At 42.4% G+C, this 13,209-nt stretch overlaps 2 protein-coding genes across 2 annotated transcripts in view; one reads left to right on the top strand and one right to left on the bottom strand.

The window, feature by feature from the left end:
* HOOK1 (hook microtubule tethering protein 1) overlaps nt 1-13,209 on the top strand; it is a 98,179-nt gene that overhangs the window by 68,988 nt on the left and 15,982 nt on the right. The gene's annotated exons all lie outside the window — the stretch shown is intronic.
* LOC102439141 (cytochrome P450 2J2) overlaps nt 865-13,209 on the bottom strand; it is a 25,481-nt gene continuing 13,136 nt past the window's right edge. The window contains exons 7-9 of the mRNA XM_006096115.3: nt 9,166-9,353; nt 5,754-5,892; nt 865-1,264 (exon numbers count right to left, since the gene is read on the bottom strand). Coding sequence (XP_006096177.1) covers nt 1,086-1,264; nt 5,754-5,892; nt 9,166-9,353 — 506 coding nt within the window. The 3' untranslated portion in view covers nt 865-1,085. The remainder of the gene's footprint in view (nt 1,265-5,753; nt 5,893-9,165; nt 9,354-13,209) is intronic.

Consider the following 13,209-nt stretch of genomic DNA (forward strand, 5'->3'; position numbering starts at 1 on the left):
AAAGCAGCTTCCTCGCCCAAGAAGCTGTCCTGATTCCTCACTTAGTCACCCAGCCAGCCCCTGGCTCCTGGCTGGAAATATGTAGGGCATTCCGAGAGGCCCTTTGCTGGACCCTCTCCCTACTGCATGCAGGCCCCCTGTGCCTGACCTGGGCACACTTCCATACTAACTCCGTGTGTCCTGCTCCTTCTCTGCTCTAAATCCTCTGTCCCTGGACCCAGTTTTAATATACAGTGCAGTTTGCATGTGTCTGTGTCTCTCTGCAGGACAGCAGTGGGGAAAAGACTCACAGCCTGGATTACTTTCGAGTAAAATCTGTGCGTTGGCCAAGGTGCCACAGAAAGTGGCATATGCTTGCACATGGTGTGTCAGACACTGATGCAAAGGAAGAGGGGAAGGGGCCCTGGAGCTTTCAAACTAGGCGAGAAATAAGAGAGGTACAAATCAGATGAAATCTCTGTGTAATGCTTGGGCAGGAAGAGATCTCATATTAGAATCCCTCTAAGGAGCTTTGAGGGGGAGAAAGGAGTCATTTTTTCGTTACCAGAAACTTCAGCCATCTATTCCCCATGGTTTCACCATAATTGTGGTCATACTCTTGGCTCTGAGTCCCAATCCATCCATTAGGTCCGGATGAGTGCCGGGTGCTTTACATGTATTCCACACGGAGTGTGTGAGCGCCTCACCATCTGGAGTCAGGACACATGGACAGCAGAGCAGGAGTGCAGCTCAGATCCTTCACCAAAGTCTTTCATTTTACAGATGAGGAGACTGATCATATTATGTGAAGTATTTTGGCCAATTTCTCAGTCTCCTACTTGGGTGATCTGATTGGGAAAAAGAAATGGAAGGCAAGATCCCAGATATTTAGGAAGTTCAAGGCCTGATGTGATTGGTTTTATTCTAAGAATATCTTTGGGGGTGTTTTCTAGAGATACATGATTTGTTCAAGGCTACATTGCAGGAGATAAGACTGAATTTGAATCCAGTTTCCACTCTGGTCCTCCCTTCTGCGCAGGTCCCCATGCCTTTGGAGGACATGCCCATTCTTCCTGCTTTCCCTTCCCCCTCCTCCCCCAATGCCCTCATGCCCGAGGAACTGCACGGAGGCGGTGGTCTACTGGGGAGATGGTGATGCCCACTCTGAACTCCAAGCTCAGCTTCTCGTTGTCTGGGGGCTTAAAGGTAAATTTTTGCAAAAGGGAGGTGAAGAAAATAAACAGCTCAGCCTTGGCCAACTGTTCTCCGAGGCATACCCGCTTTCCTGAAAGACAAGAACATAAGACAAGTTATCTTTCCAGCTGGTGTCAGTGCCCAGAGGGATTGAAATCTTCTCTAGAGTCTTTTAAATCTTGAACAGAGGGAGGGCCTGCTAGGCCCCGGGCCTTTCTGTACAGAGGCTCATTCAATCTGACACCAGGCTTAAACAAAGCACAGACAACTTATGTCAGGACTCGCTCCAGTACCTTCAGGGGTCAGGCAGGTGGAGGTGCAGGTTGTAGGCAGTGATTGAAGTGGGAGGCCTTGGTTGACCTAGAAAGTGGATGTTTAGCCTACAGGCTTTAAAAAATCAATTATCAACAATGACAGAAGCAGAAAACAAGACTCTTAATTTTTTTCAAACCTTAAAGGATTACTACCCCAAAGTATAAGCCAGTAAATGTCAGAGCAGAGTGTATAAAGTACAAGGCCTCTTTCCCCTGCTCATAATTTCCTCTTTGATGATCGGGGACCTCGCTGATGTGGATGGCTCTCTACCCTGGACCTGCTTTAGCCCCCCTCCTTGATGGGCCTTAGGCCTGCCCGTCCTTCCTCCAGTAGTGTCTTTGCTTCTAGCACAGGGCCCTAGGCTGCATCCTTTGCTCCACGGCTCACACATGGCCCTGTCCAGGCCACATCCCTGTCCCTATTGTGTGAGTTCAGAACTAGAGGTAGAAGGACAGAGATCCAGTTCTACTCCTCCCACTTTCTAGACATGGGATTTGGGGAAAATTAAGTAACTTCTTGAGGCACTGGTGGAAATGTGTGCTTAACATGGGAATTTTATTTTATATATTGCGTGAGCTACATGTGGAATCCAAATAATTTAATACTGTAGAGAGCAAAACAAAGTATTTTAGTACATCTCCTGGATAATACAGATTCTAGCTATACAATAGCTTATCTGTAAGTTCATCCTGTTTCTTATCAAAAAAAAGAAATTTGGAAGAACACAGTTTAAAAGATGACTTTTAAATAAATCTTGTGGGTGGTAACATTACTAAAATAGTTTTTTGTGTATTACAGTTCTTTACTGTGATACTTTTCACATCATACCTTTTATTCTGAAATAATTTCAAATGTATGGAAAACTTGCAAGAATAATATTGAAAAAATGTATTTTTCCTGAGCTATTTGAGAGTAAATTGCCTATGTTACCCATGAAACCTTCAGGATGAATTCCCTCAAATAAGGATGTTATCCTGCAGAACCACCAAATCAGGAAATTCCCACCATCTTCTCTTCAGATCTCAATCAGGTTTTGCCATTCTCCCAATAATGTCCTTTCTCTAGTCAAGGGACCCAGTTTAGTATCAGGAATTGCATTTGGCTATCACACAAGAAATTTCTCAACTTCCCTGACTTTGGCACTTTGAAGATGACAGACCCATTATTTGGTCAATGTCTCTCATGTTCCCTCATGATTAGACTCAGGTTGGGAGGTCATGCGTTTCTGGGGGAGGCTGCTGCTTCTCATTGCACCCTATCAGGTGGAACACGCTTTTGATTTGCCCCATTATTGGTGAATTTAACTTGAATTTAACTTGATTACGGTGGTGTCCTTTCTCCCCTGTAAAATTATTATTTTCCTCTTTGCAACTAATAAATACTACTTTGAGACTAATAACCATTCCTCATTGGACTAGTTTCCTTTGCTATTTTTTGCCCAAATTATTAATTACTCTAATGGTTGCCTGATTGGAAGTTTTAAAATTTCATCATTCCTTCCACATTATTAGGATCCTACTAAAGGAAATGCTCTCTCTCCCTATTTTATTTATGCACTCATTTATTTATATCAGTATGAATTCACAAACTCCTGTTTTATTGAAGGGGTTAAAATTTGTTATTAGTGTTGGATCTCAAGATACTCTAGGTTTGGCTAATAAGTGAGCATTCAAGCTGGTATTTTCTTACTTTGGACAAAAAAAAAAAATGTTCCAGGCTTATCTCATGCTTTCCCTTCCCCAACCTGGAATTAGCCAATTTCCCCAAAAGTCCTGGTTCCTTTCAGTGGATAATGATTAGATCTGGGCATTAGACATGCTCATTGGTATTGAGGTGGTGTTGCTCCCAGGCATTTCAGTGGGTAGAGCAACTCAGGATCTATATGTATAAAAGGCTAATATGCTAAGTGTCCCTCCAACCATCTGACTGGTTGCTGTAATGCACACTGGCCACAAGGGGGCAGATGCTCAATGCAGGAGCTGCAGTGATGTGCACTGGCCATTTACAAAGAAATGGCACTGCAGACCTGGCGCCAACAAAGCAACACTCGGCTTCCCCCAAGTGGGACACAGGCCCCACCATCACCCCAGAGCGATACCCCACCAAATCGCAGCCGACACTGCCGAGACCCCATGGCTCAAAATGTGGCCCACAGCCCAGGCCTGAAATGGTAGCGGTGGGTGCCGGGTAATAATGTCATGTAACAACACCTGGCTTCCTCTCCCTATCAACTAGCCTCCTTGGAATTTTTTTAGCCAAGGAACATGACTTGCTTTATAGCCAGGTGCAAATATTTTACACTTTAACCAAATGTTTGTGAAGCATTTTCCCTTGCCTCATCTCATTTGATCCTCACAGAAGTCCTGGAGTAGGTAGATAGGAGACTCAGTAGAATCCTATTTTCTTTTCATTAGCTGGAAAATGAAGATTTAGAAAGTTTAGAAACTTGACCCAACTGAAAAGAAGAAATGATGGACCTTGAAAATGACTCCAGGTTTTCTTACTGCGCAGAATATAGTCAAACACTGCTGCAGTTAAATTTTATTTTACCCTTTGTTCTCCCTGCATGATCTACAATAATAATCTGCTTTGTGTTGATACTTAACTGCTGTGTTGCTGACAATTAATTATTTGAAAGAGAAGTTGGGGTGCTTCACTGGGCTGGAAAAAGTTTAGCTAAATCAGAAAGTAGGTCTAATTAAACAAGTTTATCTAAATATATAAAGTTCTCACTGGCGCCAATCGCACACGTGTGTTTCGATCTGTCATTGTCGATCATGAATTCAGTTGACACTTCTATTATAGAGAAAAGGTGAATAGCGATATTAAAATATTTCTTCTAATTTCCTTTCAATGTGCATGAATTCGTGCACCAAGCCTCTAGTGTATATAACACGAGTATATATTTAAATGTGAGGATATATATGCATCCATGTTTACATCTATATTTATTTCTGTATCTACCTATCTACCTACCAATCTATTAAAAATCTGAGTTCGTATCAATAACCTCTTATTTCAGTCCAACACTACAGAGTTGATTCTATTATCATCCCTTCCCTGTTTGTAACTTCCCCCCATTATCTTCGATATGTTTACTTATTGGATCAGTATCCTGTGTATATAACTTATCTCCCATCAGTACCATAGACACGCTGTACAGATCCCGCCTCATCTTACTGGTGCTCTGACACCCACTCTAGGCTTCTGCTGTCCCCTCCCCTTCGCAAATGCCCTGCTCACCCTGCTTGGGCTACAACACCCGTCACTGGTCACTACCACCATCTCTCTTGTGTGTGTAATAATTTTTCTCCCTAAGTAATACATATTCAATGCAAAACGAAAAAATAAGTGTAAAAAAGGGAAATATAAACAAGACAATGACAGACGTAAAAGATGCCACAGTTGACCCCTCAGGCCTCAGTTTCATTATCTCTAAAGTGGCGATAGTAGTATGGACCCTGTAAAGTTGCACTGAACACATGCTACATGAGATCAGGTGTTTTTTCCACTTCATTCATTGTCCTATGCCCAGGGCTGACTGCTGGCTCAGGACACATTTCCAGAACTAAGGAAATAACCCATGAGACATGCCTAATGCAACACTAAGAAATATACTGAGAATTTTTGTTATTCGTTTTACAATGTTATGAGTTTAAAAAACCTTTGAAACTGGCTGCTTGGAAACATGAGAGAGTTTTCACAGCATCCTCCTTTGCACCATTTAAGTTGTCTACCCTGTAAATGTATTAACCAAACTTTTAATAGCATAATTAAAATGTAAAGAGGCAAAAGGGGGTACAGATAGAATAGAATCCCATCCAGTCAAGGATGGCATTCAGCATCACTCCTGATGTCCATAATGATAAGCAAGTAGCCCCTTTCCTTGCCCCTCCCCACCCTCGTTATAAATTGGCTCTAGTTCTGTGTGAATGGGTGGCCCTTAGAAATTCTGTGAAGATGGCAAATGCCCAACCTTTTTTTGTGAGCAAGAGGCAGGGTCTGCGTCTCTGTCCCCAGTGTTCCGGGGGACAGAACAGAATGAAGCTGGAGTCTTCAGGCTGCCCTGCCTGCCAAGCAAGGACTAAGGAAGAAAGGGCAGCCTGGAGCCACGCTAGCCCTGGGAATCCTGAGCTGGAGCAGGAAGTCATGCTGGGCAGGGCTGTTTGGAGGCATTCCAGCTAAAGCAAAGGATGACGGGGAGAGGAACAGGGGAGGGTGGAGAGGAGTTCTAGATCCACACCCTCTTATTTTGTAGAACTCACCTATTGAGAAAGGCAGAAAGGCGTCCCTTTTCTTCAACTGTCCATTCTCCAGAAAATGCTCCGGATTGAATGTGTTGGGGGTGGCCCACTCTTCAGGGTCCCTGTGCAGTGCGGTCAGATTGGTTATGACCATGGTCCCCTGGAGAAGGCAGCAAAGACTCAGGCAAGGCTTGACCCATGCAACACACACATGCAGAGGGCTGGAAGTCCCCTGCTCCCAAGCCAGGGCCTGACCATATCCTCACCCTCCACAACCCATTGTCTTCTGAGCCCAGCTCCCTACCCCCAACCTCCTTGCCATGGTACAACTTGCAATGATGGACTGCAAAGCCTGCTGGGAATTTCCTAGGGAAGTATGGCTACTCTTGACTGCAATATGGATGTTCTCTGCAGGGACCAGTCAGTGTAGGGCCTGGAAGCAGACACGCATGCACCAATGAGAGAATAACATAGAGCTTTGCCAGTCAGTACTGTACCAAAGTCAACCCAGCTGCTCAGTGAAGTGGTGACCATGGCAGTTCCAGCAAGGTAAACAACGTCTCATTCATCCCTATTTCTCCATTCTCTCCCCTCCAATGTCTACTATACTGCCCAGGTTTAATAATAGAATCAGGTTGTCCAGTAAAAGGAACCACTATTCAACAGGTACATATCAAGAAACCCAAGAGTCCTCCTTAATGCCTCCCTTTCCCCACTGAGCCTTCATTGAGGCTGGTCAATTTTATTTTAAATTTCTCTTAATTCTGTCACCTCCATTCTGTGCCCACTGTTGCCATCTTACTCCTGGCTACCCCTTGCTTGCCTATACTCCTATAATAGCTGGCTACTATGGTCTACGTCCTCTCTTCCCCCTTTCAATCTGCTCCATACTCTGAAAGCCCAGTGAGCTTCAAATAAGGTTTAATCGTGTCACACCCACCTACCCACCCACCAGCCTTGAACTTTATAGAACCCTTCACCAGCTTCCCATTGCTCTTGGGTGACATATCCATTGTCTGACCCCTGTCTGGGCTACTGTGTCTCTGCCTGCACTCCCATTACATCAGCCTTCTTTCAGCTGCTCAAACAGCTCGGTTCCCCTCATTTTGTACCTTTTAAAACGTTTTCAGTGTCTTAATGTCTTTCCTCCTAACTCTTCAGCATGTTGCTGCCCTCACCTCAAACATCACTTCCTTGGGAAGCCTCCTCTGACCACTCCTGCTACCACTCCCCATTCCAGCAGCCTGCATCTTTATATAGATGTGGGAGTTTTTTCAGTGGGGCAGTTGTCATGGTTTCTAAGTACATACTTGCATGGTTATTTTCCTCAGGTTTGTTTTCCCAGGCCTGAGCATTTCAGATGCTTAATGCACATTTGTTGAATTAATAAAGGATAACTGTTACTTTAAGTACTCTCTATACTAAGCAGTAGATTTAACATTCGACATGCATGACCTCATTTTACTTCAACCTGTGAGGTAGGCTTAATGCATTTTACAACTAAAGAAATTGAAGGTCGGAGGGGTTAAATAATGTGCCCAGAGTCACATATTGGAGGAGGTAGAGCCATGGTTTCTATTAGGTCTACTTGACATCAAAGCCATGGCAGCTTAGCCTCTACAACAGGGGTCCTCAAACTATGGCCCATGGGCCACATGCAAATACAAATATTGTATTTGTTCCCGTTTTGTTTTTTTACTTCAAAATAAGATATGTGCAGTGTGCATAGGAATTTGTTCATTGTTTTTTTTAAACTATAGTCTGGCCCTCCAACGGTCTGAGGGACAGTGAACTGGCCCCTTGTTTAAAAAGTTTGAGGACCCCTGCTCTACAACTTAGTCACTTAGATCTCTCGGTTCCCAGGATGGTCATTAAAGTGGATGTTAAAAATAAGTGGTAGTGCCCTAACTGGTTTGGCTCAGTGGATAGAGCGCCGGCCTGCGGACTGAAAGGTCCCAGGTTCGATTCCGGTGAAGGGCATGTATCTTGGTTTCAGGCACATCCCCAGTAGGAGGTGTGTAGGAGGCGGCTGATTGATGTTTCTAACTCTCTATCCCTCTCCCTTCCTCTCTGTAAAAAATTAATAAAATATTTATTTAAAAAAAATAAGTGGAAGAGCTGAGATGGTTCCTGGAGCTTACATGAATTGCAATAAAAATGCAAGCAGCACCTGTGACATGATTTAGACCTCAGCCTTCACCTATAACATGGTCAATCGGCAAGAAATCATAAATGCAATAGCTGCAGGTATAGCGGCTTTTCCTGACTCTGCAGGGACAATGACCAAAATGTGTACAATGGGAAATCCCCCCTGGTCCTGCCTCTTAAGTTCGTCTTCAGGTACGACATATGCAGAGGGACATAGACAACTGGAATGGACCACAGAGGTTGACCAAAGTGGTGAGAAAACAAGTGAGCTGTAAAGGTGCAGTGTGCAGAGAGGGCACTAGGGGGCATAGGAGAGATGTCTGCTGAGATCATAAGCCTGGTGGGCAGAGTGAGATCAGAATTTCCTTTGTGAGGACACAGAATTAAACAGGGATGAATTGAGAGCAATTGCAAGAAGATCCTTTTAAGGTCAAAGTCAAACAACTCCTGTGTAGAGAACATGATGCAGTACAAAAAAGATGAGCCTGGGGATCAGAACAGATCTGGTTCTTGAACCCAACTCTTGGCACTTTGTAGTTGAGGGACCTTACACAAGCTGAATCGCGATGAGACCGTACTTCCCAGTTTATAAAATAGAAATAACAGACTTATTCTGAGGACCGATTAAGATATTTTGAAAGAAACTATGTAGTCCCTGGAACATAATTACTGCTTAACAAGTGTGTGTTCTTCCTCTCCTTTTCTAATACTTAATATTGCACACACTTGGGTTGGTTTCTCCCACCACAGGGCTACAAGTAAAAGCTGAAAAAACACCTATCGGGATATTACGTTAGAAACACCAGCATTAATGTGATGTTGGCCCAGATGGTCTCAATTGTCCCTTTATATTTTAATGTTCTATAAACCAGGATTGTGAAGCAAAATTTTCTAAAGTGATTCTGGCAACTCCCTAGTCCTGTGAGATGCTCTACCAAGGCCAAGAAGAAGATTCCATGCAAAGTCAGCTGCATCTCCACAAAGATTCACAATTCTCCTTTCATAGTAAAAACACTGAGAAATCCCACAGCAAAGAAAGGCCAGTCTTTGCCTAGACGTATTTGACCTAGGAGTCCCCCTTCCTCGCCATAATAACTATTAGTACCCTAGTTGAATTAACGTTCTAAAGACCACACCAGAAGAAAAATAAAAAATATTGAAACAAGCATAATATCTCTCCCCATTAAAGTGATTCCCTAGGAAAGGAACCTGTCACTTTCCAAGTTCAGATTCCTACCATTTAAAGCAATAAGCTTTAAGATCAGAAGCTGGAGTCCCTCGTTACCTTGGGCAGGTGGTATCCAGCCAGGGTGGTGGCATTGTTTACTTCCCTGGGCACATTCAGGGGGATGATATTTCCCATTCTCTGCACCTCGTGGATGACGGCATTGGTGTAGGGCATGAGCGCCCGAGCATCCATGCTTGGCTGCTGTGACTGGCCAATCACTCTGTCGATCTCAGCTTGCACTTTTTCTTGAAAAGAAAAGAAAGTTTTTATCTACAGGGAACTCATACAACTTAACAAAAGGAAGATAAACAATCCAATCAAAAAATGGGCAACGGACCTAAATAGATACTTTTTGAAAGAAGACATAAGGAAGGCCAAGAGAAATATGAAAACATGCTCAAAGTCACTAATCATCCGAGAAATACAAATCAAAAACGACAATGCGGTACCATCTCACACCTGTAAGAATGGCTATCATCAACAAATCAACAAATGACAAGTGTTGGTGAGGATGCGGAGAAAAAGGGACCCTCGTGCACTGCTGGTGGGAATGCAGACTGGTGCAGCCACTGTGGAGAACAGTATGGAATTAACTCAAAAAACTAAAAATGGAACTCCTATTTGACCCAATGATCCCATTTCTAGGAATATATCCCAAGAAACTAGAGACACCAATCAGAAAAGATATATGCATCCCTATGTTCATAGCAGCACAATTTACCATAGCTAAGATTTGGAAACAGCCTAAGTACCCATCAGCAGATGAGTGGATTAAGAAACAGTGGTACATCTACACAATGCAATACTATAATACTATACTGTGGTAAAAAAGAAGGAATTCTTACCCTTTGCAACAGCATGGATGGAACTGGAGAGCATTATGCTAAGTGAAATAAGCCAGTCAGAAAAAGATAAATATCACATGATCTCACTCATTTATGGAATATAATGAACAACATAAACTGATGAACAAAAACAGATCCAGAGATAGAGAAGCATCGATCAGACCGTCAAACCTCAGAGGGAAGGTAGGGGAGGGTGGGGGTAAGGGGAAGAGAGCAACCAAAGGACTTGTATGCATGCATATAGGCCTAACCAATGGACACAGACAACAGGGGGGTGAGGGCATGAGTTGGGGTGTGGGTGGGCAATGGGGCAATAAGGACACATATGTAATACCTTAATCAATAAAGAAAAAGACCCTACACCTTTGCTACATCTTTCTGTATTAAATTCTGTATGTTGAAAATAAAAAATATAAAAAAGAAAGAAAAGAAAGTTCTTGTGTACTATACCTTTCCTTGAGCTTGGGAAGCTAAGGAGTGGAATAACTAGGATCAAAATGCTAAAATTATAGTAGGCTCCATAGACTCCTGTTTGTCAAGGAGGTAATAAGAGTGGAAAGCGGGTCCTGGAATAAGACAATTCTAGTTGTAAGCTTTTGCTCTACAAAATTATGCTACAAGTTACTTAGACTGAGCCTCAGCTTCCTCTTCTTATTAAGTGAGGCTAAATCTATTTTCATCTTAAGGATATTTTGAAATTTATATTAACTGATTTAGGTGAACACCCAACAAATGATAGAAACTGCTAATTGTCTCCCAATATCTGCCCCCCCCCTTTTTTACAATAATTGAGATTCTAGCTGGATACCTGATTACTCAGCCAAAGACTACATATCCCAGATTCCCTTTTTACTACGTGTGACCATGTGACTAAGTTCTGACCAATAGAAAGTGTATAGGAGGAATGTTTAATCATTGGAACATACCCTTAAAAGAAGGGTGTGTGCTTTTGAACCCTTCTTCCCTTCTCATTGGGGAGACATATTTGATGGTGCCAATAAGAACATTATTTTAGATATATCAGAACAACACAATGGAGAGAGCTTGGAATCCAAAGGGCTCTGTAGAGCGCAGTTCAAATTTGATATATAAACTTCTATATATGTTTTTACCGTCCATTTAAAACAGTCTAGAGCCCTAGCTGGTTTGGCTCAGTGGATAGAGCTTTGGCCTGCGGACTGAAGAGTCCCAGGTTCGATTCTGGTCAAGGGCACATGTCTGGGTTGCGGGCTCCATCCCCAGTAGGGGGCATTCAGGAGGCAGCCGATCAATGATTCTCTATCATCATTGATGTTTCTATTTCTCTCTCCCTCTCCCTTCCTCTCTGAAATCAATAAAAATATATTTTAGAAAAACCCCAACATTCTAATCATGGTAAAATACACATAAAATGTATCATTTTAACCTTTTTTAAGTGTATAGTTTAATAGTGTTAAGAATAGTCACATTATTATGCAGCCAATCTTCAGAACTTTTCTAACGCGCGAAAGTGAAACTCTGTATTCATTACATAACAAATCCCCATTTCTCCCTATTCCCCAGCCTCTGGCAAGTAGCAGTCTTCTTTCTGTTTCTATGCATTTGACTCCTCTTGATACCTCATATAAGTGGAATCATGCAGTATTTTATGTGTGTGTATGTGTGTGTGTAACTACCTTATTTCACTTAGCATAATAGCCTCTAGGTTTACCCATGTTTAAGCATGTGTCAGAATATCCTTCCTTTTTAAGGCTGAATGATGTTCCATTATACTCCACATTTTTATCTGTTCATCATCAATGGACACTTGGTTACTTCCACCTCTTGGTGTTTTGTGAATAATGCTGCTATGAACATGAGTGTAAAAATCTATCAGCTTAACCATTATTATTTTGGAGCCTCTACTATAGAAGCTAAGTCTGTATCCTAACTAGGTAGCTTTTACACTTTTAAGAAAATGTAATTCACAGTTGCAAAGGCATTTTGCATTATGACTCAAGTATCCATAAATATATACACATTATATTTATGTGTATATATTTATGTGACATATATATGTATGTATATATGTGAGATATATATATATATATATATATATATATATATATATATATATATGGAGAGAGAGAGAGAGAGAGAGAGAGAGAGAGAGAGAGAGAGAGAAGAGAGTTACATGAACAAATTTGCCCATTGTACATGGAAAGCACTCTGATCTTTTCTATTCTATTTTTATTTTACAAAAAAAAAGCCCTAGCTTGTTTGGCTCAGTGGATAGAAGTCAGTCCCCAGACTGAAGGGTCCTGGGTTTTATTCTGATCAAGGGCATGTACCTCGGTTGCAGGCTTGATCCCTGGCCCTGGTTGGGGTGCATGAGGGAGGCAACCAATCAATGTGTCTCTCACATTGATGTTTCTCTCTCTCTGTTTCTCCCCTTCCACTCTCTCTAAAAATCAATGGAAAAATACCTTCGGGTGAGGATTAACCAAAAAAAAAAAAAGGTCTTGATCCACTAAATAAATTTTATATCCCTTTAATAAACTGTTACCGAGAGTTTAAAAAGTTGTATCATAACAAATCTGATCTCTCATGTGCTCAAACTATTCTGGGACCTGGAGAAAGAAAACTGATTATAACAGTCACTGTCACTGAATGGACTACAGTTTGTGGGGAAGATGTACAAATAATAAGCAATAACACAGTTATGGAGGGGCATCAGGTCATCTCTAGAGAAAGAGAATGCTACTAATTTTCTAGAGGATTGGAAAACATGAGAGGTGGTGTTGAACAGATTATTCAAGCAGAGCTAGTTGTTTGCCAAGTAGAAAAATTAGGAAAATACATTCTTGTAGAAGGAAGAACAAGTGCAATGACACAGTCACAAATAATGACAATGCAGAGAAAATGACAGGCAATTTAATGAGGCCCCCATGCAGGGTGGGTGCGTTGAGGCTGGACAGGAAGTAAGAGGCACAGCAGAGGGAATGATATATCAAAGTAAGAAGTTTAAACATTTTCTATAGAGCAATGCAAGACAACCTAAAAGGAGAGGTTAGGAAAAGGTCTTTTCCCTCCCTCCCTCCCTCCCTCCCTCCCTCCCTCCCTCCTTCCCTCCTTCCCTCCTTCCCTCCTTCCCTCCTTCCCTCCTTCCCTCCTTCCCTCCTTCCCTCCTTCCCTCCTTCCCTCCTTCCCTCCTTCCTTCCTTCCTTCCTTCCTTCCTTCCTTCCTTCCTTCCTTCCTTCCTTCCTTCCTTCCTTCCTTCCTTCCTTCCTTCCTTCCT

The sequence above is a fragment of the Myotis lucifugus genome, unplaced genomic scaffold (genome assembly GCF_000147115.1).
Source record: "Myotis lucifugus unplaced genomic scaffold, Myoluc2.0 scaffold_168, whole genome shotgun sequence".
Classification (NCBI taxonomy): domain Eukaryota; kingdom Metazoa; phylum Chordata; class Mammalia; order Chiroptera; family Vespertilionidae; genus Myotis; species Myotis lucifugus.